General features: G+C 37.3%; 1 protein-coding gene across 2 annotated transcripts; it reads right to left on the reverse strand.

Moving 5' to 3' along the window:
- Positions 1 to 1,879: 1,879 nt before the first annotated feature.
- On the reverse strand, positions 1,880 to 24,209 carry PANK3 (pantothenate kinase 3). 2 transcript variants are annotated; one of them, XM_079917740.1, is made up of 8 exons: positions 23,773 to 24,209; positions 21,048 to 21,119; positions 18,005 to 18,357; positions 15,124 to 15,377; positions 13,450 to 13,626; positions 12,093 to 12,216; positions 9,824 to 9,949; positions 1,880 to 8,392 (listed from the first exon to the last, which is right to left on the reverse strand). In XM_079917740.1, exons 3-8 carry the CDS (start codon positions 18,338 to 18,340, stop codon positions 8,342 to 8,344), a joined length of 1,068 nt encoding a protein of 355 aa, XP_079773866.1. In that variant the 5' UTR covers positions 18,341 to 18,357; positions 21,048 to 21,119; positions 23,773 to 24,209; the 3' UTR covers positions 1,880 to 8,341. The 2 variants fall into 2 exon arrangements, with proteins under 2 accessions (XP_079773866.1, XP_079773865.1); XM_079917739.1 differs by lacking the exon at positions 21,048 to 21,119 and having other exon boundaries at positions 23,773 to 24,208.
- Positions 24,210 to 25,821: the final 1,612 nt, after the last annotated feature.

The following is a 25,821-nucleotide window of genomic DNA, read 5'->3' on the forward strand; positions in this document are numbered from 1 at the left end:
GGTGTATAAACATATTTACTTAAATATACCATTAAATATTATTGTTCTTAAAATCATACCTCAATAAAGTTGATTACAAAAAATAAAGAGGTCCAAAACCAAAAGTAAACAAAAATCAGTAGTAGCAGTTACAAATTCACTGAAATCTTTTTTTTGAGGCATTAAACATATGTCCTGAAAACCGGAAGAGGTGTTCTAGGAAATCTGAAAACACAAGGTATCAGGATTCTTTATTCAAATTGTTAAAATATGATACCTAAAACCAAACAAAAACAAAAACAAAAACCTACATAACACGTAACACATATTCACTTAACTTTTTCCTGAATGGCATGTTTAATATATGATAAAAGTTGGATTTTCCCCCACCAAAGAAATTGGGGGTAGCAGACTCCAAACTCTAGCTAGAGAAAAATGAGCGAAGTGGGCTCTTCAGTCCAAAAGAACATGCCTTCATGGTTTTGATAATTTTTGTTACTGTTTATAGAAACTGTAAAGGTCACTTTTATAGCCCTGGCTGGAGATGTGCACTTACTTACCTAAATGTAAGCAAGTGTACTGGTGTATTGCTCACCTCTGGGAAAAGCAACATTAAATACCAATTTTTTATGTAAAGAAGGAGATGCAATCCCAGAGATGAGGAGTCAGGTTTTCCAAGTTTATTTTAGAAAACAGAAACAAAAACAAAACTTAAAAACTCTCAGAATCAGAAGCATAGGAATACCTTAAAATAGTTTATAAAGCTTTTTGCATAGGAGGAGATAAGACTTCAGGTGCAGAAACATTAACAATGTTTGTTCAATACACAATACACTCCACTGAGGAACATGTCAATAGAAAAGAGACGTCTTCCTTTCAAAATGTATACACCAGCTCTGTGTATAGAAGTCAAATAAGCCCTTTTCTTCCCCTCCTAGAATAAATTTATTTTTATTATTATTTTTTTAAATAGATATTTGTTGGAGTATAATTGCTTCACAACACTGTGTTAGTTTCTGTTGTACAACAAAGTGACTCAGCCATACGTATACACATATCCCCATATCCCCTCCCCGTTACGTCTCCCTCCCACCTCCCTCCCACCCCTCTAGGTGGTCACAAAGCCCCGAGCTGATCTCCCTGTGCTAAGCGGCTGCTTCCCACTAGCTAACTATACATTTATTTTGAATGAAGCACTTAAACTACGCATGTAGCCTTCAATTACGGTTGACCCTTGAACAACCTGGGGAGTTTGGGGGGCCTGACCCTTCGCACAGTTGAAAATCCACATATAACTTAAGAGTTGGCCCTCTGTATCCGGTTCGGTTCCTCTGCACCTGCGGATTCAACCAATCTCAGATCATGTAGTACTGCAGTACTTACTACAGAAAAAAATCTGCATGTATGTGGACCCGCACAGTTCAACCCGTGTAGCTCAAGGGTCAACTGTACTTTTGCTCTTCAGTAGCTTATTTCCAATCGCTTGCAATGCACTTGGAGAGCTAAAGTATAGCTCAAATCTAATATTTCCACACCAAACTCGTAATTTTTCCCTTAGTCACTGTCTCACACTTTTTTCATCCTACTGAAAAAATTTTTTTAAAACAAAGGGTATGTACCTTCACAAGTTACCTGGTCATCTTCATGTTTTCAACCATTCTTATATGCCTGGAGTCTAGACAATCAGTTTGAAAACTCAGAAGTCAATTTTCCAACTTAATTCCTCACATATTACGGAACACCATCGAAGCTTTTAGAACAACGCTAACAGACATTGTCTATTAAAAGCAAAGAAATGAAGTTTTGGTTTAGAGAAAAGCGTGTGTGACATAACCCTTAACAAACTGTGGTAAGAAAGTACCACACGTTCTGGCACCTCTGCTGGGAGCGCATCTAAGGGCCACTCTGCTGTCAACATCCATTTCTGGCATAGGACACCATGGCCTCGGTTCAAGGAAAAGCAAAGCTTTTCACATGTTAATAAACGTAAGGCTTAAATTTCAGGAAGGTTTGCACTGCACCTCTGCTAAACTTACATTTGTGCTTTCTAAGGCTGGGGAGAGGAAAGTGGGGAAAAACTTCAATTACATCTTATAAAGGGAGACTAGATAGATAAAGACACTTCCTCTACAGTTAATTCACTCAATAAGTATTTTTTTACTGAATGCCTTCTCTGTGCCAAGTACTGGGAATACAAAGGTGAGCAAGACTTTACGATGTCCTTTCTCTCAGTTTACACATTCTACTATAGTTGATTTCATTAAAACCTTATATTTATTTGAAGTGGAAATGTGGGAATACAATATATAAACAATAAAAAGATCACACAGTAAACAACTTAACAGAATTTATTTGCAAAGTAGGAAATAAAAATCATGATTTTAACATTTATTTAGAATATGAACAAAACTAGAAAAAGTTAAAACTACAGAAAAGGTAGAGAGTACTGAAGTTGGCTCAGTGGCCATATAATACAAACAAGCAAAACCCAAGTTTCTTTCATGCAAATAAGCCTTAAGGAAAAGAGAACAGGAATGTTTATAGAACAGACCACAACAAGTATTTTAAAAATTTACATAAGAAACTGTACATAAATGAAAAATAAATTAGACAATTTACAAGAAATGTTTTATAGGTTATAATAGGCTATAACTTAGTTTATTATGAATAAAATTTGTAGCACATCATACATTTTTACATCACAGATTCAGTGTTAGAATAATTCCAACATGACAGAGCTCAGACTTGGCAAGAACAATGCAATAGATAGAATAAGGCAACTTAAACGGAAATGGCTTGTATAAGTAAAATTAACACAAACATTTTCTAGGTATGATTTGATCTGTAACTGGGCAGAATTAAGACAAATGCCACTCAATTTCAGTTAAGAAGTCAAAGCTTCACTGTAGTTCAAATAAAAAGTCAAAGCACACAATGTATTAAAAAAATGATAAAACCACCTTAACCTGACTTACATCCATGTTCCATTAACCGTATTTAGGACAAGGAGACCAGAATATTAATGTTAGGTCTATAAAGTTATCTTTTGTTTCTAAATGTAAACTAAAAAGGGCACCTCAGAAAAAAAGTGGCAGATTTCAAAATGGCTTAATACTCGTGACAACTATCAACTGTGCCAGGTATGAGATCCGTATGATTCAGAGACACAACATAAAGCTAAAATAATCTCAAACTATCTGCATTATTTATGTATATTTTACAAATTATACAAAACTGAAATGTTTTCTTTGAAAGCTACTGGAACTGTAGGTACTGCAATGTATGAAAGATGTTGAGAAATAGAAAAAAAAATCAGCACTATCTTAGACTTGAAATTTAGTTGCACATTTATACAATTCAAAACCTTGGATTTTAACTTTATTCACTCCTTTGAAAAATACATTCCTCATTCGTTCTTTTAAACACAAAATTACTGGCCGCTACAGCAAAAAGACTGAAAATCTAAAAAGAGAAATAGTCTTTTGACTACACAAAGAGCCAGAATGTAAAGATTCTGGTTTTTTTCTTAAGGAAAAAGAAAACTGATTTCCTCTCAAACACATCATTCAGTACCAACTGTAGTACCTGAAGTCCCAACATCAACTCACTGCTACATTTATTAAGCTGGAAATATCAGACACATGTACAATCTGATTATTCTCAGGCAATCCTAAGGATAAAGGTACTTTAGGTCTTTACCATACTTGATGTAAATGACTACAATCCATGATATTTCAACTCACTTAGAGATAATTAAAATTGTGTTTTATAAATCCCACTATCAATTGTGTTTGACAAAGGCAATAATTCTAGGAGGGGTTTATCCCACATCTATCCCAACTCACAATGATCAGAAATAAGAAACAGCTTAAAGAAAAGGGCTATTAAAAAAATCCCAAATATATCTAACATTCAAACATCCATAAATTTAGTGGTATGTTTCTTTTTGTACAATGGAAAAGTTATAATGCCCATATAATTTTGAAGTTATAGCACAATAAAAATTCCAGATAGCTTTACAGATTAAAGCACGCGCACGCACGCAAGCACACACACACCCCCTTGATATTACTTTAAGGTATATCTACTACTTGGCCATTACAGGTAGTAACAAAACATTATGAGAGAATAACTAATACCATTCTATGGTGAGAATCCAAAAACCAGTACCTCTCAACATATATCAACACAAATAAAATGAACTCTAAAACATGATGCCACGTATCTGAACAAATTGTTTCTGTCACTTCAAATGATGCCATGAATGGAGCAACTAACTGTCTTTTGGGACAGTCTGCTTTTCATGGAACCCCTGTTTTCAATAGGCTATTAAAATACCTCAAAGGAAGAAAAATAATTACTCACTTTTTGGGGTCTTTGCTCATCAGTTACTAGGCTCAGTAGAAATATAAAGCTACGGTCTCAAATATTGAAAACAGGCAGTAATAGAGATAAAGAACATTACTTTCTGAGATTATCTGATGACAGAAACCAAGTTGGCTGAATTCCTTCTCTATTAGAATAAAACACCCTAAAATAAACAAGCTTATTGGGAAAATAGATCATTGATATTTCATGGCAAATCATGTTAAATAAAGTCAAAGAGTATTGTTACAAAAATGCAGTATGTTTCTAATATTTTGTTTATACATACCACAAAACAGTAAGTTAAATGCAAAATAACACATACTCATTTTTCCGGTGATCATCCAGTTTTTACATGGCTTTAGAAGAGAAAAAGTTTCTAAACTACATTCTCAAATGCAACAGACTAAAAAGCATAAAGTGCTCGATAGAGAAAAAACAAAATATTAAAATATGAAACATTTTGCATATAACAAGCAGAGTGGTTATAAAGGACATTTGGAAACTACTGCCTTGCTAAGCTTTCCACCCAAAAATGCGACCTTAGAAATCAAGGCAAGATGCCTTGATTCAAGGCAAGATGGACTGCTCTTAGAAGGCAAGAGTACCGCTGGACATAGAGGAAAACCTTTTTCCCTTTGAGCTGCCTCATTTTTCTTACAGAAGTGGACTTTCAGGAACTGGTACTGAGAATACAACAATCACATCTGCACGCAAAGGTAAAAAACTCAGGAATCTTCACAGTCTAATATTTGGCAAACAATCTGAACCTCTAGAAGGACTGTCAAGACGCCACATATATTACTGGCAATAGCGCTAACTTTACCTAAACTAAGAGTCCACCTATTTCAACTAGAGTAGCTGAGCAAGGAACGCCCTTGTCAACAGGCAAGGAAGTCTACTAGTACTTTGTCTTTGGAGAAGTTGGGGTGTAGAACTGAAGGCCATTAGTTCTCAAAGTCTCTCTGGTTAAAAGGCAGTCTTCTGGGGGTACGGATGGTGGTAGTGGTGGTGGAACGTTCTAGACCTTGTGTTCTTTACCAACCGCCCAAGCAAACTGATAGTGATCCTTGCATTTGAAAATGTTATTTTTAAAAATGAAAATTAAATCCACCAAGTTATAAACAAGATTCTCCTTGTGTGTACAGAACTCAATGAAGAATTAAAAAGGTTTCTTTTTAGTCCTTTAGAATTGGCTTCTCAAAGTTCAATTAGACAAGGTGTGTGTGTGGGGTTAAGTCTTTGGAATCATCAAATTTACTGCAGTGAAGGAAATATACATTCTGAAGACTGATGAGGATGCTCAGGATGTGTCTTGGGCAACTTTATTAGTATCATTAGAAAAACGATACCTACTACAATGAGATGGCAGGATGCAATGTAAGATGTTTTTTGGAATGGTCAGAACTACAGTTTGTCTGAATAAAATAAACTAGGCCAAATGAGGTATTTCTTATCCCTCTTTACGTATTTAAAAAATAAGGTTCTCACGTGTTCCCTCTCTAACATTCTTTAAAAAGTCCAGATTCAAATTTAAGTTTTAATGAATACATGTTAGTGTTCATTTTTAAGAGCTAGTTCTAGAAACTACACTAATACAGTAACCACTACCCAAACGTGGCTACTGAGAACCTGAAATGTGATTAGTCCAAATTGAGTTGTGCTGTAAGTGTAAAATACATACTGATTTTGAAGACTAGGTAGCAACAATCCCCCAACCCCAAAAAAACCCTAAATAACTTTTTATAATGATTACATGTTGAAATGATCACACAGCTACACTGGGTTAAATAGAAATATATAATTTAAATGAATTTCACCTGTTTACTTTTTAAATATGTCTGCTAGAAAACGCAAAATTACATGTTGCTCACGTTTATTTCTATTAGACAGCACTGTTCAAGAACATAAGAGCTCTGAAGCTGATTGGGATTAGAACCAAACCTATTTACCACTCTATGCTTATTCAAGCATTTTCCTGGGATCATAATAAAAAACTAGAATCTTGGCAGCCTTCATCCCAATTCTGTGTTCTTATTAGAAATACTTATTAGAATTACTCCAGTAATTCTAGATTGTACAAGAGAAAAGCCAAGAGCTTTTCTCACAGTGGTGAAATAGTTGGTCACTTTATATGCATTTTAGCAGGTAACTTCAGTTTCAAAAGACAAAAAGTATGAATCATAGTCCCAAATTAACCAAAGTATTGATCAAATTAACTTGTATATACTTTTACCATTCCATTTCCTTCTTGACGACAGCCCCAAACCTGTAACTGCTAACGTACAGTTTGCCACAGGTATAAAATTTGAAGTTATCATTTAAAAGCAAAACCTTCTTGTACAGATGCCCAATCATGCAATTCTAAAATAAATTAAAAATATAGCTTTTGGCTGAAATATCTAGTCACGAAAATGGAAACATTTAGTAAGAAAATGTTTAAACACTGTAGGTTTTCAAAATGACCACTGACTGACATGAATTCAAAGTTCTAAATATTCTACATTCTAAAAATTACCTTCACATGCTTTTCCCTCTGAACATAACTACAGGGAGAAATATCTTTATCAAGCACCACCTCTTGAGATTCAATTGAAAATTGTTCTCTACGGAGCAAAACTGTCGTGTGAAAAGACAGCATAATACCTCTTCCTGTAATATAAAAGTTTTAAGCTCTTCAAAGTACATCCAGATTTACTGTAATTTAAGGAGGTGAACAGTTTTTCCCAATTTTCCCCGTCTTTCAACTTCCTAAACCATAAGTGACAGTCTCAAAAAACTTTGCTGAACTATTGGACCTCCAAAATGTTACTACCAAAATGAAAGTCTGAAAAAATTTATAACATTATAAAAAATGACTTCAAAATACAGAATAAATTCCAAGGCAAAAGGATTTACAAATTTTGGAACTATAATGCTTTTATTACCAGAATGTACGAAACACTGATCCTTTTATAATTCTGCAATACTGCCTCAGATTCCCAGTTTCAAAACAACTCATCTTTTAAATTTCCATAACATCTGTTTAGAACAAATGATTTTGCTGCTGTTCACAGTAGAAGACAGTCTTTAGCTTTGATGGTTCAGACCTAATTAAACAGAAATGGCTAACTTTGGGCCTAAGATAAATGTGGTATAGAGAGAAGAGCACAGAACCCTACCAATACACATAAACCATACTCCATTCAAATAGTCCTGGGACCTCACTGAACGGACTTTCAAATAAGTAATTAAGCCTCCAATTAAACAACATTTTAAAATGTACTATCTGATAAACTCAAAATACAAAAAATGCAGTATCACCAATTATGTGCATTTTCTAGGATTCATTTTAAAGTTCAGGCTAATGTTTAACAACAGTATTTCAATTAAATTATGGCATTTGAAAAAGGTTATACTTCTGGGGAAAGAGCACATAAACATGATTTTTGGGAGAAGATATGTTTGGAAAACAACAGTAATGAATAATTAATATTGCTTTAACATTTCTAAAATCATATTAAAATGATCATCTTTGATTGCCATTTCAGTAAGTTTCGATACAGGATATGTTACTGTCCACTTACTAGTAACCAAAACACACATAGAACAGACTTGTAACAAATATTCAGAATCAATTCTTTTCATGAGATAAACATTTCTGAGACTTTAAGATTCATGTTTGAACATACAGTACTGCAATGTTGGCTACATAAAATAAAATAAATAGAAAATCTTTTTCAGAGGAAGCTCATTAATCAGAGGCTGTATTGCATTTAAGGATTTAACACTGGCTATATACAGAAGGGAAAGCATTTCACTTAGAAATACTTCACATTACTGGAGCTCTCTTTTTAATATGGCAACATATAGCAGCTTACCATATTCTGATACTTAAAAATCAACAGGAATAGTGCTACTCTTTCATCCTTTGGTTCCCAGTGACAAATAATGCAGTAATAACACCTCCAGTTTTCAGTTCCTCTTGAGTGACATTAACAGAGAGAAACCCGATGCTTTAGCTGAAATTTGGCAGCCCAAGAAGTGCACCAACTGCTCCAAAATATCCCTGCATAATTTAAAAGCAATTATTAATGTAGTGCAACTTCTAAATGAACATGTAATATTAACCACTATTAAGAACACATACTTGTGTATAATCTATTTAAGAACATTGATTCAGAAAGCTACCAATTTGTGTCATCAGTTATTGTAAAAAAAAATTTTTTTAAACTGTATTCTCAATATATACAACTTTTTTTTTGTAATTGAATTCCATGTTTAATTGCTCAATATTTCAATCAACAGTCTACTTGAAACAATCTAAGTTTTCTGGTAGTATATATTCTTCATATAGTACAAATTTGGGGTTGACCAATAAGTTTGTTCAGGTTTTTCCTTAAGATGTTGCAGAAAAACCTGAACAAACTTTCTGGCCAACCCAATACATATATATGTATATGTTTTTGTATTATAATTGAAGCTAAGCATTTTCTAGTTAATTATAATATATATACCTTTGAAATACATATTTTTTTATAAAGAGTGGCTGTTAGACTCTAAAGCTTCTAGGACTATTGTTGCAATTCTGGCTCCCCTCCCCTTTCCTGAAGAAAATTCCTTTGGCTCTGCCTGCCATTCCCACAGCAGAGGACACGCCAGGTGGAGGTGCACAAGAGTACACATTCTGACCTCTACAGCGAAAGCAGTGACAATGACACATGGAAGCTCATAAGAGCAGAATACTCAGAATCTGTATTATTAAAATGCTTAATAAAATATTCACTTGACCACAAATAATTCAAGGTAAGTTTACTTAATCCAAAACATTTTGTGAACTGATACTTGCTCCAATCAGAATTTAACTGGATATTGTGATCGAATAGGAAAAAAAAATCTCAAAGAATAAACTCCGAAATGTTAACAGTGGTTACCACTGGAGGTGGGGGTGAGGCTGTGGTGGGAGGATTAAGGAGATTTTCATTGCTAAATCATATATATTTTTACTGTTCATATTTAACATTTGTCCTCTCAGGGGAGGACAAAAAAAGAAAGAGGGAATTCCCTGGCGGTCGAGTGGTTAGGACTCTGTGCTCTCACTGACAAGGGCCCGGGTTCAACCCCTGGTTGGGGAGCTACTACTAATATCCCACCTGAGGCACGGCCAAAAAACAACAATAAAAAACAAAACAAACAAACAAAAGAAAACAATTTAACAAAACAAACCCACTAAGTACACAAGCAGCCCCAGTATTTAATGAGCTCACAGACCTGATACTGCTCTTTTTCAGAACTGTGAGATTCTCATCTTAATGGGATGTCTGCCAGGTTACAAAAATGCCCACCCCCTAACTCAAACTGAAGTGAGGGAATCAATGTACTATTTACGTAAATCGCAGTTTTATACTTCACTTATAAAGTACCCGGCAAGGAACAATATATGAAACTGCATTTAAAAGCATGCTATTAAAATTCACAAAACTTTATTTTCATATCATACCTCATGCTCTAGAAACAATGCTTTCAGTTGACCTTTTGACCAATAATCCAGTGCATATGCCAAAAGTTTCATCGAGAGAGTATTGACACGTAAAAAGTTTCCAACAAAGACAACTCTGTTTATTTTCTAAAAGAAAAGAACAAAGAAAATGACTTGAAAAAAGAATTATCAAGTAGATTTTACAATACAATACAGTTTATAAGATCTCTACTTACAAATATAAACAACTACTACCTTTTTTTAGTGCCTACTGCATTCCTGGTATATGCCTTCATAATCCTGAATATTTAAAAATTAGTTTAGGACATGTCACTACACTTGTCAAAACCCATAGAATGTACACTAAGAGTGACCCCAAATGTAAACTATGGACTCTGAGTGATGATGTGTCAATGTAGGCTCATCGATTTTAACAAATGTACCAAACTGGTGCTGGATATTGACAGTAGGGGAGGCTGTGCGTCTAGGGGGTCAGTGAACTCTGTACCTTCCACTCAATTTTGCTGTGAACCTACAACTGCCCTAAAAAATAACGTCTAATTTAAAAAGAAAAGTTCTGGAAAGACCCTAGTTTAATGATTATAGATAGACTTATTTTTGAAAATGGCCAATAAGTAATACATTTAGCAAAGAAAGTAATTTGGAGAAATGTCACTGACGAGATAAAAGGAGACAAACCAAGGAAAAGTATTTTAAACGTGTTTAGGATTAAAAACAACCTGTAAACTTGGTCAGCATTTTGCAGTTTATGCTCAGTAATGACACAGAAACCGTGGACTTTATCTATAGCACTGGAGAGCAAAACTGACTGGGATACTGGCATGCCCACCCAACCCCTAGGGCTTCCAGATGGAGGAACTAATATTTGTTTTGAATCTCCAAAAAACCTATTTCTACTCTCACAACAATGTAAGTACTTCTGAGTGTACATTTTTGCACACTGAGTTTGAATAGCGTAAATTATGGCCTTAATTACTGTTAAGTCAATTGGCCAGTGAAAATCTGGACCTACAGGGGTAACAAAAAAGATCCCAGATTACTGTCTGCCCCCTCAAAGTGATATATTTCCCAAACCTAGGTTAAAATGCCTGCTAGTGGCTCCCTCAACTAACTTACTACACTGTTATTAAGAAACTTAAAAGACAGTATTCTAATTTTGAATTTAGAGTAATTCAGAGGATTAATTCGAGTCTTTGCACAGTTGTTCTCTCTTCTGGAGCCTCCCTTTCCCCAAATATCTGCACCCATGATTCTCTCACCTCCATCAAATCTTTGCCTAAGAGTTACATTTTCAACAAAGCCTTCCTTTAACTACACCCAGTTACTCAGTAATTTGTCCTCTGCCACTCTCTGGTCTACTCTCAATTCTCTTTATCTTGTTTAATTTTCTCCTTTTTAAAAATAGCATTTATCACCTAATACGGAATAATTTACTTGTTTACTACAACACTAGAATGGCTGTAAGCTCCACAAAGTCAGGGATCTTTGTTTTCTTCACTAATTTATCTCAAGTGCTCAGAACAATACCTGGCACATGGTACTCTAAATATTTACTCAATGAATAAACGAATGAGTGAACAAATGAAGAATTCCTTTAAAAAGTAAAATTCCCAACACATTTATAAAGTATTTGATATTTATAAAAATTAAATGGGCAAATACCTCTATTACACAAAGGCAAAACTGTATATACAGTCTTCTTCAAATAAAAATAACCCAATTATGAGGTAAATCTAGCAGTACATGCTTTTTGTAAGTATACATCATTCAAATTTCATGTGAAGAACGGTCTCAGTGCCTTCATAGCCCTGTACAATGCTGCTTGATCCATATGCAACAAGGCAGCACTGTAAAGAAGCCGAGGGCAGTAAGAAAACTTCCAAGTACTTCAGTAATCAAAGGTAACACTAGCAGGAAAAAAGTACCCACCCACTTTCAATAGTAAGTTACCTCAAAACGTCTTATTGTTTAGATAGAATTTTTGTTTCACAACTTAAAGATATTTAGGTTGTATATTTCTGAAAAGGTTTCTGGATAAATATGAAATGTAAATTATCTCTTTGTCCTATTTCCGGTTTGAATTATCTGCTACTTTCTTTAAAGGTAGTATCACAATTGGATAGGTAACATATATATTAATGAATCTTGGGATTTAATGGATTAAGAGATCTCGATCCTATGAGGCCTCCTTAAGGAATACGAAGAAGCCTGCTACACGTACATAAAACTCCAACTCACATTTTTCATATAATTAAACAATTTTTTTTACCTCATTAACAGCACACATTCGTGCCACAGAACCAATGTTATTGGTGATAGTAACTAATGTAGCTCTTGCTAGATCTTCTTTACTAACAGATTCTCGCTTCTCCTTATAAATCATATTCCCAAAACTGCAGAGAAATGAAAAACAAAATCAAATCTGCTGATAACAAACAACATTTCATACATTTTGAGAATACAGCCTACAGATAAATCTACACATGTACAAAATAAGGTATACATGTACAAGGTTACTTACTGACCCAATGAACTGCACGTAGGAAAATACTGGGAACACCCAAACATCTATCAAACTATGATACATTCATACAATGAAATACCATGAAGCTGTTAATAAAAAAAAGGTGGGGGGAGAAAGGAAGGAGGGAGAGAGGGAGGAAAGGAAGGAAAAAGAGGAAGACAGAGGGTAGGGAGGGAGGGAAAGGATGAGGGAAGGAAGAGGGGAAAAAGAGGGGGGGGCAGGCAAACAGACTAGGATATACTGCTGTTGTAGACTATACAGTCCTCCCTCTTATCCATGGGGGATTGGTTCCAGGACCTTCCTTGGACACCAAAATCTCTAGATGCTCAGGTCCCTTGTATAAAATGATGTAGTATTTGCATATAACCTAGGTATATACTTTAAAGCATCTCCAGATTACTTAATAACACTTAATACAACGTAAGTACTATGTAAATAGTTGCCTGTGTGCAGCAAATTCAAGTTTTGCTTTTTGCAACTTTCTGGAATTATTTTTCCAAATATTTTCGATCCGAGGATGGTTGACTCTGTAGATGAGGAACCATGGATAAGGAGACCCGACTGTATACGGCATACTATATAATGGTATATAAATGTTACCTTCTAAAAGTTACCTTCTGTAAGGGGAGGATAAGGATATTTATTTGTATTTGTATAGAGAAACACTGGAAGGATACTCAAGAACTAATAAAAACAGTTTCCTATAGTGCATTCAGGGGAGACTTCTTGATGTATATTTAATTTTAAAACGACATCAATGTTCAAAACTTAGAACTAAACTGGGTAAGAGGAAGCCCCTTACAACTTCCTGATACACTGCTTTCTAAAAACTAAATACGCGGGCTTCCCTGGTGGCGCAGTGGTTGAGAGTCCGCCTGCCGATGCAGGGGACACGGGTTCGTGCCCCAGTCCGGGAACATCCCACATGCCGCAGAGCGGCTAGGCCCGTGAGCCATGGCCGCTGAGCCTGCGCGTCCGGAGCCTGTGCTCCACAACAGGAGAGGCCACAACAGTGAGAGGCCCACGTACCGCAAGGAAAAAAAACCAAAAAACCAAAAACCTAAATAAGCAACTTTAATTACAATGTAAATGTTAAACTTACCTAGATGCTACAGCCCAACCAGGCAGACCAAATCTTTCATAATCTCCTCCGTAAATATCACGGACCAGCTTGTCAGCTTGGGTGCTGTCACCTTTGGATGCCATTTCAAGAGCCTCTTCAAAACTTTCACAGCCAGTCAATAAACTACATAAACCAAGAAAGGTACCCCCTCCAAGGCTAAAGAAAATAAAGAAACTTGGTAAGTTGCATTTACACACTGTATTCTTTCTCCAAAGTAAAAGGATGGAGCACTCATTTATTCAATGAACACATGGATAGATATTGCTAAACCTAAGAAAAACACATAGCAAAACCAAATTTGTCAGATCAAAGAATAAACCAAAGGAAAAAAATGTCGTCGTGTAAACAACAGACACAGAAGACCTTTTATATCTTCTAGTATCTTCACCTGATACCTTACACTTTGTAATTGCTAAAAATAAATGTTTTTGTGTGCATGAAAAAGGAGTGCTAAAAGTTAATACTGTACAAATTAAAAGGAGAAAAATTGTAATTCTAAATGGTTTCCAGGAAATAATTTTGTGAAAGGCCTATTTACTTAGCCTGATAAGGCTGAAATCAACCCAACGTGATACATTAACATTTACATGACTCCGATATGAATACAGTGAGGACATTTATGTCAGGCTGGTCATCATGTTAAAGACAGAAGTTAACTTGGTTCTATTATTCTTTTGGATATGCTCACAAAATGAAATTATGCCACTCTAGCCCCTAAAATCAAAACCTTTGCTCCCTAGTCTCACCTAAATTTCTAACAGGTTATATTCCTGAATCACTGTTGGAATTTAGTTAATAGACTGAATTTGTCTTTTTGAATTGATTGAAGTAGGCAGTACTTCCCTGTAATTCTTTGGCATAGAGAGTTTCAACGGAGGTAGACTTTTCAGCCACCACAGAAATAAAATACTAATTAAATTTAAGTATTATTCAAACAGGAGTATTACATTAAAATTAAAATGAGTTTTTTTCAGGACTTCCCTGGCAGTCCAATGGTTAAGAGTCTGTGCTCCCAACACAGGGAGCACAGGTTTGATCCCTGGTTTGGGAACTAAGATCCCATATGCTGCAGAGCATGGCCAGCGTTTTTTCCACAAATCAATCTAATTTAAAGCATCCTAAAATCTTTCTTCCTCAATTAAGTAAACAGGAGCCTCCAGCTTCCTTAAAAGGTGATAAAGGACATATTGGAATCATAAGGAAAAATTTTAAATCTCATTTCACATTCATATTCCAGGTATTAAAGAAAAGAGTTCATGTTAAATTCATCCTATATGAATTAATTACAATGTTGCCAAATACTCCACTTAAATGTGAATCAAATAAGAATGTTTCAAGCTTTAGGCTTAAATATATCTATATAAAAATGAGAAAAATGCTTTGGAAAATTAAAATGTTATTGGAATCATTCCAGATAAAAATTCACTCTTTTCATTACGGAAATTTTGATGCCAAATGATGCTAACCAAATATAAACATTTAATGATTTTAGTTTGAGTCTACACACATGCCTTATAAAAAAGTATTATCTGCAACACTTTAACTTATACTTACACATCTACATTTTTAGCTGTTGCACAATACACATTAGATTTCACAATTTCTGTGTAGAAAACAATATGCATGCTGCCTTAAGAACAAAAAGGTTACTACCTTGTCCCAGTTACTCGTTTATAGTTGTCTTTGGAATGGACTGCTAAAATACTGACTCCCGAACCAATGTTTACTACCAGAAGTGGATAGGGATCATCCAGGTTGAAAGGCATCTTTTGGCATCTCTCAGGTTCTGAGGCATTAGCAAAATAATAGCACTCTGCTTGTCCATTGAAACTGACAGAATCTATATACAGCAAGCCCTTTACAAGGCAGTCAAGTTCATCCAGTTTGTGCAGGTGGAGGTTTCCAATCTGTAAAAAAACACCAAAGCGAGTTTTATAAAGTGAACAAAGGAACGCATTCAAAATACTTTACTCGACTATACCATATAATTTCCATGTACTTTACAAAACTTCAAAATCATTTACAACCCACACGTTTTCACTTGTTTTCTTTTGTGTCAAAATCTCTTAGGGACTTCATTTAGTCCTGTGGTTCTCAGTGGTGGTGGTATTACTTCTAGAGGTGTTTTGGAAATCTGTGTGGACTTTTTAGTTTTCACAAAGATGGGGAGGAGGAGAGAATCAAACTAACATTTACTGGGCAGGGACTTGGGGTGCCAGACATCTGCAATGGGTGGGGCAGTTGTGAAAAAAAAAGAGTTAACCCTTCCCTGTATTACCTTTGAACATTACAACAGACATTTTTGTAGGCAGCAGTAGGAAAATTCATTTATAATTATCTGAGCCTATGTAAACAGGAAGTATTTTATCTATATGTGTATAGACACAAGGTATTCTTTTTTTTTTTTTTTTTTTGCGGTATGCGGGCCTCTCACTGTTGTGGCCTCTCCCATTGCAGAGCACAGGCTTGGGACGTGCAGGCTCAGTGGCCATGGCTCACGGGCCCAGCCGCTCCGTGACATGTGGGATCTTCCCGGACCGGGGCACGAACCCATGTCCCCTGCATCGGCAGGCGGACTCTCAACCACTGCGCCACCAGGGAAGCCCGACACAAGGTATTCTTTACGTGGTTTTAATACATACTAAATTTGCTAGGAACGCAACCACCACATAAAGTGAGGAAGTGTACTTTTTACTGTTTGGAACTTTACCTTGTGTTGTTTAGCATCTTCGAAAGTTATGTCACAACAGCAATACCACTTATGGTATTTGATTCTCCAATAAAACATACCTTATCAATCTTAGCATTTGTGGCTTGAGAAATTAAGTTCAATCTATGTACATACAAGCATCTAAATCTGACTACTTCATTATGCCCTCTTGTGTGATCATACCAGAGAATCTACCTACTGATATATAAATACCTTAACTTCCTGTCTTTATATTATAGTTTGGGTACTAATATGAAATTATTAAATTCATTTCAGGTTAGTAAAGAGTATATTATAAAATATTTACTATAAAAGATCTCAGCTTAGATAAGCTTTTCAATTCTCTAAGGACTTATTAGGTATCACTCCCCCTTGTGTTCCCATGGCATCTCTTTTCATAGCAATAGTATTAATTATAATGCATTGTACTTCTTAATTATAATGCACTGAACTTATAGTTCACTTAAATGTGTGGTCTAGGATACTGCACTCTTTGAGAGCTAAGTCTGTGTCTTATTCCTAGCTGACTTCTCAGTGCCTAGCACAATACCTAACACAAACTAAGTGTTCAAATATTAGCTTAATAAATGATTGAGCTCCAACAAAAACAAATATTATAAAACTTCATCACTAGAAAATATCAATACTTCTTAAAAAAAACTTAGAACTCCGTAATTTGAATACCAGGGTCTCCAAACAATGGCCAGGTGAGAGCTGGCTTCAAGGACACTGCTTTTGGCAAACACTAAATATCACGCATCCAAAAAAACTGGATTCGAATTTATGGTCAGATTACTCAATAAACTGATTACAAATCAGTATTACTCATCATAAAAATTTTTAATAAAAACTACCCCAAATTACAAGGTATTCACTTCCGTGAGCCATATAAGTGATCGCTTATGTTCTAGATTTTCTTATGTGAATCTGAGAAACGAAATGGTCCACATGCATATTTTCAAGAAAAACAAATTTCAGTAAATCCAAGTATAAACTTTTTTTTTTTTTTTTTTTTGCGGTTTGCAGGCCTCTCACTGTTGTGGCCTCTCCTGTTGCGGAGCACAGGCTCCGGACGCGCAGGCTCAGCGGCCATGGCTCACGGGCCTAGCCGCTCTGCGGCATGTGGGATCGCCCCGGACCGGGGCACGAACCCAGGTCCCCTGCATCAGCAGGCGGACTCCCAACCACTGCGCCACCAGGGAAGCCCTAAACTTTTAAATCTTTATTCTAATGGGAAGGACTGGATACTTGGCAAACCCCTACTAGCACAGAAATCGACGCTTACATAATCTGCCTGCCATATCCAAATGACCCCCTTCAAGACAGAAACATGGTAGGGTCAATGGTATAAAATCCAAGAAAAAAGGGCTAATAGGGACTTTCATTCAGGTGTCTATTAATCAAAAGATACAGGTTTCAGTTAGGGTTTGGGAAGATGGTGGCCTTAGGAGAGATGACTGGATAATACTCAAAAAAACAAGCAAACACAGGATAATAATAGTGAAAATATTTCAAGCCCCATTTATATCTGGCTTTGCACACTGCCAAATTCACTGACGTGTGCTTTTACTGTAGCTTTGTAGCAGTTCCTAAACTTAGCAGGTTTTACTCCATATTATGTACGACAGGCCCAACTCTGGCCAGTTTTTACTCATTGTATAAAGGTGTTTAAATGCTCCAATCAAAAGTAAGTCATGAATACATACTTCCCCTGTATCAGCAGGGGGAACTAGTCTAAGGAACGTATCAGACAGAAAACGAGCCTCATACTTTAAAAACTGAAGAGAATGGGTACCGATTTTTGCCTGTGAGCGAAATACCTACTGTGCGAAAATCTTTTTCAAACTTGTAAGCACCACCTCCTGTAGCACATAGCACCGTGTGTAATGTTGAGAAGTTTTTATCTCTTCCCATTTGGATAAAAGTAGGCAGGTCCTGGGTTGGAAATCTGATAAAGTGCAAGTTCCCTCTCCGGCCAAAAAGCGTTAAATCTTTCAGTTCAAGGTGTACATCCCGAATACCAGTGGATCCATAAGCTACGTTAGAAGTCAGATATTTCCGGATACTTTTTAAGCTCTCAACTTCTTCTTGTTCTTCCTCTGCTGTGATATCGATAGGTTCAAAATATGAGAGCTTTACCAGAGTTCCCCCGATGTCCATGCCAAACCATGGGAAAGCTATGGATAAAAAATAAATAAAAATATATATCCTGATTTTAGAAATGCAAATTAGGACCTAGTTAATTAGCCACAAGCTTCATTTACCCTGAATCATGCATTCAGTCAATAATACTTTTGAGGTAAGACAAATCTATGTGAAACTCACCCTTTTCCCTTCAAAATGTTATTCTGTGTATTTTCTCAAAACCCATAACTCAGCATGCCTGCGGCTGGACCAGGGCCTTTTAATTCCTGGTCTGGTAGGCATTCCTTTTCATTTATTACATAGTTATCATGTGCCCCAGGAGATTAGGAAAAATTTGGACCAATTTGGTTTTAATAATAGGTCATCACCTACGGCTTGAAAATGTTTCTACGATTTTAATGTAATAAAATTGGCCTATAATCACTTCAAGTAACCCAAGGGAAAAGTACCTCCTTAAAAAGAACTTTTTTTCTTTGCTCATTAAACTTACTAGGCTTCTTTAGTGCATCTGGTTAATAAAATTAGCTGTTGATAATGCTGAAAGTAAATCTACTTGGAAACAGGCACATTTGGGGAGGTAGCATCATCTGGGTTTGGGACTTGGTGCTCTCTCACTAACTGGGCTATATGACATAGGAAAAGCCATTAACCTCTCAAATCTTAGTTTCCTTAAGGTCTGTTTCTATTCTCTGGGATCTTAATCATTATGATAGAGACTCAAAAATAATACTTAAGATACATAGATTACAAAATGCCTAACAACATGTATTTAACAGTTTATTATGTATAAGTTGTCAAGGAAATTTAGTTCCCTTTGTTTCTTATATAATGATATTTTACTTATTTGATATGTGTGTACCATTAGAAACCGGAAACATACGATTCAATGAGAAAAGATTCGGTACATTTCTCTATACAGGCACAATGCTTTTGTCACCTATAGATTTGGATAAACAGCTAAGATGCTGAAGAAACTAAATTTTCTCAATTTTGTTGGGCAGCTAGCAATGGAGGCCATCTTAAAAAGTAAAACACTTTTATTGATATATATATTTTTTGGCCACGCCCCATGGCTTGTGGGATCTTAGTTCCCTGAACTAGCGCCCTGCGCCCTGGGAGTGAAAGCGGGGGCTGCAAGGGAATTCCCAGTAACACACTTTTAAAATAAAGGAGAGGCCATTCAAGACTCACCTCACATCCAGCCTGTTAGATACGTCTATGTCTGTTCTCTTAGGGGTATCTGCTCTTAAAGGAAGAGTAACTGGAGATGCTATATTGCAGACCATGAAAGTCTTGGTTACCTTAATATCCAAACTAGAACATTATAGGTCCCTTCTTTTGCATAGAGATCCTTTCAACTCAGCAGAGTTCTGGAATTCATTTCCTTATGCCAGAGAAATAATCACCATTCAAAAAGTATGGGGGAGGCAACAAGAACACAGAAGACACGTATTCTTAATTACGATCCACTCCTTTGATTTAGCAAGTGATCTAATTTCCAGTGCATTAAAGCAAATACTTATGCTTGTTATTTTGTCACTAACTAAAATGAGAAGGGGAGGGGGCACAAAACTCAAACTTTATTGATTTGTGATGAAAGTACAAAGTTATTAAGGACAACCAGAGGCCCACTAATACTTCCATGAGGTAAGAAAAATACCACTTTCCAAAGAAATCAGGCAAATATCTAAATCTATAGCTTTGCTGCTTCTGGCCAAGGGACAGGTTAAAAGTAGGTCACCAGTGCGTAAGCATCCTACTTCTTGCATACAGCCTAAACATTTCTCATTCTCTCGAGAATAAAACTCTCCACTGTCGAGGTGAAAAAAATGAACCAAAAATACATTTAAAGAACAAAACGTACCTTCCATAAATATAAAAAAGTACTTTGATGATGGCAAATAAACATTACCTTCTACAGACTTTTGAGCATTTCCTAGAATCTCTCATGATGTTTACGTGGCCTTCCAAAAAAATAGTAGCTCCTATTCTATTTCTCACCCGAGCCTAAGAGAACTGCCATTAGTTCCCCATAAGTAACAAAAATATCCAGAACCAGCATAAGCAGAGTGCTACCAAGAAATTATCTTTCCTACCAGGTAGATTAGGTATGCAAAAGGAGAAACCCACATGCCTGATCACCTCTTTAGCCACAAGGGCAGACTGCTAATTTCTAACAAACTGCATTATAAAAGTTTGGTGTCTTGTTAAGTGTTGGTAAGAGGTAGCGGAGAAGCTTTAAGGAGCTATTTAATTGCTATTGGCCCCATGCAGATTTTAGCCCAAAGGGATCCTATGCCAAACTAGAATTTAATTGTTCTGGAGCAGAAAGAGAAACCAAATGCTGAAAATGTTCAGAAGCATTGGTGGATTATTTTAAGGAACAGAATTCTAAAATGAGCACGTGCAATGGTCAATTCCAGATACTGTTCAAGTTCCCGAATAAAAGACAGTTCACTCTTCCCAATAATCATTCCGAATAAAAATGTTGTTTTAAAACAGACTAAGAAAATAAACCATACTCACACCTTCAGTATTATAATTCCTCAGAAGAGCTTCAGAAGACTTTTCCCCCCTTTGGTAAATTAGTTACATCTAAGAGAATATTAGAAACTATCACCTCCAACTGCACCTTACTATCCACTGGAAGTGATCATTCTTAAGTAATGACTCAATTTACAAACAGTTATATAGAAGCAAACGGCACACATATGCTACATACCTCTCTCTGGTCTTGACAAAAACTTCACATACCTTACTGCTTGGGTTAGCAAAGCAGACACCCAAACCTACACTGCACCAAATGAATAAATATATATATGTATATTAAAAAAATCTTTTATTACCACTCTATTAATCATGTTACATGCTCTACAGGTAAGCAAAACAGAGGCTGACCCTTACCTTAAAAAAATCACGTCAGTTGAGGTACAGAGGAACACCACTGCTTAGATTTTTACTATTATTTAAGTAGCGTGAAAAACACAAGTAAAGGTAATGCAAACATTGCCACTGTTTGGGTTCTAGAGAAAATTTTTTCATTAGATTGTTTGACTTCATTCTTCTCCTGGAGTTGAATTAACACATAATTTCAAATGCTCATCTTTTAGTTATACAATTTAGAGGGTGAAACCAATTCCTTTTCTTATTTTCTGGTTAAATACAGGCATTTGGTTTACAGGCTGGTATATACTAGTGATGTATCAAAAAGCCATGTTTTCTAACACTTGGGTGAGTAACTGTAAGAAAATGTGTGAAGCCAAAGTCACTTGTTTAACTAGTATGAGATACAGTTTTTAGTTACTAGTGCTGCTCTAAGGATTAAATGACGCAATGCATGTAAAAGATAGTGCTTACATACAAAGTGCTCACTAAATTTATGATTATAAAAAAAGGAAACCCTATGCAAGAACTCAAAAACAAGTGTGTCTTTAGCTAAACTGAGTGGTTTGAAACATCAGAAGTAATACTTTCCAGTTATATATATATATTTCCATGACAGTTCATAGTTGAAATTCTTTCCCGCATGCAAAAGAACAAGATGTTCTTTATTTTTACTGTAAAGAGCTGAGTAGACAGTAAAGTCATCTTTTACATATAGGAAACTGGAAATGTTATTTCAGACTTCTAAATCATATTAACTGACTGGTTTTTCAGCATAACTCTTTTAACATTAATGGTCTCACAGTGTACCACAATATATTAATAAACAAATTACTTCTAAAAAATAGATGTTCTTTTACTTCTCAACCTAAAGTTTATTTTATAAACTCTTAATTATCATCTTTACTAGATATGAAACACCTTTGCCAGAGATGGTATTCACACCTGATTATAAGTTTGCCCAAATCTAAGTAATCAAATCTCTGTCAAGGCAAAAATAATAATAACATAAGGGTCAGAATATGAGCTTGTCATAGTTAAACTCATTTTACTAAATGGAAATTCTAACACAAGCAGAGAAAACCTATGTGTTGAGGGAAGATGTCCAACTGTTCTACATTACCGCATCTGTTCAAGATTCATTTAATTCAGCAAATGTACAGTAAAATAGTAGTATTTCTATATTACTCTCTCATTTTAAGACTTCACATCAGTATTTCATAGACTCCTGAACGAGAACTCTTTAGCTATTGTGTTTTTTTTTTTAAATCATTGTTTAAAAAAAATGTTTTAACTGGCAGATAAAACTACCAGATAAGAAAGGTTTGTGCTTCTCTAAGTATTTAGACTACGCCCTACAGGTGCAAAAGAAAGAACACAGGACTATGAGTCAGGTGACTTAGGGCCCTGAACCTCAGTTAGCAGAGTTGTAAAAGGTGTACAAGGTGTACAAGTTGTACAAGATGCAGCCTTGTAAAAGTTACTCTGGGGCTCAGTAAGTTCAGTTTTCCTCAGCAGTAAAATGAGAACCAAATTATCTCACATTTAAATAACAATTAACCGTTTCTGGAATGCTTTGGTATGTTGCCTCTCCGTGGAGGTTTTCAAGACCGGACGGACGGGCGGGAAAAGACAGTATCAGTGCTCCCGTTCTATAGCAAGAGATTTCCTAGAACTGTTGGGAGGATCACACAACACTGCAAAATGGCAAAACACCAATACAATTCTAAGACAGAAGCATGCATCCCGCATTCTTAGTCGCTCTGGAAGAATGAACTTCAAGTATGACAATCACAACGGCTGAGTGATTAAATAAGCTATTCACAGGAGTAAAAGGTTTTAAAAAGGCTAAAAATAAAAGGAAGCAAATAAAAGTTGATCTACTCTCTTTCAGTATGGAAAGTTTTTTTTTTTTATAAGTATAGGTTATATATAGTCGTAGAAAAATCTCTACGGGTAGTCACCAAAAGATTAATAGTGGTTAGCTCTGAGTGGCGGGAATACGGATGACTTTGATCTTTTTATCTCTGTTTTTAAAAAAACAAACATGAACTAGTTGTTATTCTAAACAAGTCACGGCACTTACCCACCGGTAGGTTACACGCCGTGTTTAAAAGCTCTAATTATAACAACAGAGACAAATCCCAGGAACCCACCGGGATTTCAAGGACACAAGCAGAAAGCTCAGAAATCAGTTTAAAAAAATTAAAAAAAAAAAGTGGTAAATGTCCCCGCGCAACTTGACATCTGTGACAACCCATTTTCAACTTGATTTCAGAGGAAGCTGGTAACTCTGGTCTTGCCTGCCAAACCCCAGAACAAAAATTCCCCCTTGCACCTCCCAGCTTTCGAGGAGGAAAGGCTAGGGGGCGGCAAGCGTTCGTCAACCGAGCGTAGGGGGATGGGAGGGAGCCTCGAACTGGGTGCTGCAAAGGTCCCTCCGCCCCCATCCCGTGCTGGGCGACGGCTGGGAGCGACCGGCTTCGAAGCAGGCCACCACAAGGGGCTTCCCGACGTGGCCCAACTTGCTCTCCCAACCCGACGAGCCCAAGCCCCCATCTTACAGGGTTTCTTGGCATCCTTGATCTTCATGGCGTCGGCCTGAGGGGCGAGAGGCAGCCTCGGGTACGGCGCGCAGAGGGTTGCGGCGGAGACTCCGGAGGTAGCTGGGCCGCGCGGGGAGGCCCGGCCGGTTCCTCCCCTCGGGCCGGGCGGGGCGGGCCAAGGGCGGGGCGGGGGCGCCTGAGATTAGGCCCCGGCGGCCCCCCCCACCCCCGCGAGGGGCGGCCGGGACCGAGCGAGCAGGGGAAGGCCGCCGGCCTCGCCGCTCCGGGGCCCCCCGCCGCCGCTCCAAACAAAAGGCCCCGGTCTCCCGAGCCGCCGCCGCCGCACTGAGAAGCAGCCCGCCCAGGCCCAGCGCCCACGTGACGCGAGGGCCCCCTCTCTTCGCTCTCCGCCCGGCTGCTGGGGATTGTAGTTCCCCGGGTCGCAAGGCCCAGCTCTCAGGCTGCAGCCTTACAGATGGACTACAAAACCCAGGATGCATCGCGGGCCCTCCTCCGAGGCCCCTCCGCTTTCGGAGATGGCCTCAGAGTGGTCCCAGAGAGAAGGGGGCGGGGCCTTAATCACGCCAGCGACGGGGCTACCAATGGTGGCTGATGTGGGCGGGCTCCCGAACCCTAGAGCTGAAGCCTCGCGCCGCCGCTGAGGGAGAAGGGGAAGGGAAGTCTTTGCTGGTACTATCATGGCAGTTCTGCAAGTCGCAGACTTCCTTTGGAGGCAGAAAACCTGGTCAGTGTGCCAGGGAAAGCGGTAAACACAGGGCTCTAGAGCCGCTCTTTAGACAGACCAGTGAATGCATTTGTAAATTAAAGTCATTCACGAAGGAATCCCCTTGCTTAATAGAGACACCGCGAATGCAGGAGTTGGAATGATGATGATAGTAATGGCAATAGCAATAATAGGTAATAATAGGCACTCTGCTGAGCTCTTTTGGGGAATTATTTGATTTAATTAAGTAACTTTGTGAAGTTCGTGCAATTATTATCTATCACTCCTTTTGAAGATGGGACAGGAACTGAGAAGTTAAGTCACTTGGGAACACATGCCCTTTGCCGCAGTTCCTTGGTCCCCTCAGGGGCCCTGTAGCCCAGCTCCCTCCTTCCAAAGGGGAAGTTGACCCCCAGAAAAGAAAATTAGGTGCTACAGTTCTCCCTCCTTTCCCTGTGCCTGCTAGATTCTGAGTTCTCTAGCTGGAATGGGAAGGGACAGCACAGGGAGCTCTTCTCCTGGCCTCCCCTCCCCCAATTAGCTGACCAGGAATTTAGTGACTTTGGCAATAGATGGTTTGAGAGTTGGCAATGGAGGATTGAGCCTTATTGCACCTTCTTTGTGGAGGATATGACAAGGATTGTGAATAAGAACCGGAAGGGACACAAACGATCATTTAGGGAACATGAACAAAGAGCTAGCTTGAAATATAATGATTGAAATATAATGATTAAGAGCTTAAACTTGAATTCACATCTTGGTTCTGCGATTTGGTTATAAATTTGGGCAAATTACTTCATCTCTCTGATTCTCATTGGGAATGATGATGCCTACATCTCTTGGGATTGAGATGAAGATTGAGTTGAAAGAAGGCATATAAAGTGCTTACCTCGTTGCCTGTCGTAGAGATAGCGATCAGTAAGTGATGACTATGTTTTTATTGCCATTGTTATCCTTACTGTAAAGATAAGGTAGAAAGATTAAGTATCTAGACTGTTTGTCCAAGGTATTATTTAGGATTGGACCTGAGGTCTGATTGGTGCTTTGTGGTTCCTTATCTTTTGTTATTTTGATCTCAGTTTCCACATTTGTTATTTAGAAATATATTTTTATTTATATTTTTTATAGAAACATTCTTCTGAGCTCCCAGATATGTGACCTGATAACTTAGAACCCTGAGTGGGTTCTAAGTTAACCTTCTTTTCCTCTTATTTTCCCCAAGTCATTCCATCCCACACAGAACACTCGATATTCTTGAATGGTCCTGTTTTCCCACATTTTTTTGGAGTGAGAGCCATGACTTCTGATTGACATGGCTTCAAAGAGTGTTCACTATCTCATAT

The sequence above is a fragment of the Stenella coeruleoalba genome (assembly GCF_951394435.1).
Source record: "Stenella coeruleoalba genome assembly, chromosome: 3".
Taxonomy (NCBI): domain Eukaryota; kingdom Metazoa; phylum Chordata; class Mammalia; order Artiodactyla; family Delphinidae; genus Stenella; species Stenella coeruleoalba.

Bases quoted from the DNA above. Each gene is read 5' to 3' on its own strand.
- PANK3 (XM_079917739.1), bottom strand. From the start codon at position 23,800: ATGAAGATCAAGGATGCCAAGAAACCCT. The intron at 13,627-15,123 runs GTAGTAACCTTT...TATTTTCTTTAG, and splicing joins AAACGAGTAACTGGGACAAG to CCTTGGAGGGGGTACCTTTC. The intron at 8,393-9,823 runs GTATGATATGAA...TAAATTATGCAG, and splicing joins CATTGTTTCTAGAGCATGAG to GGATATTTTGGAGCAGTTGG.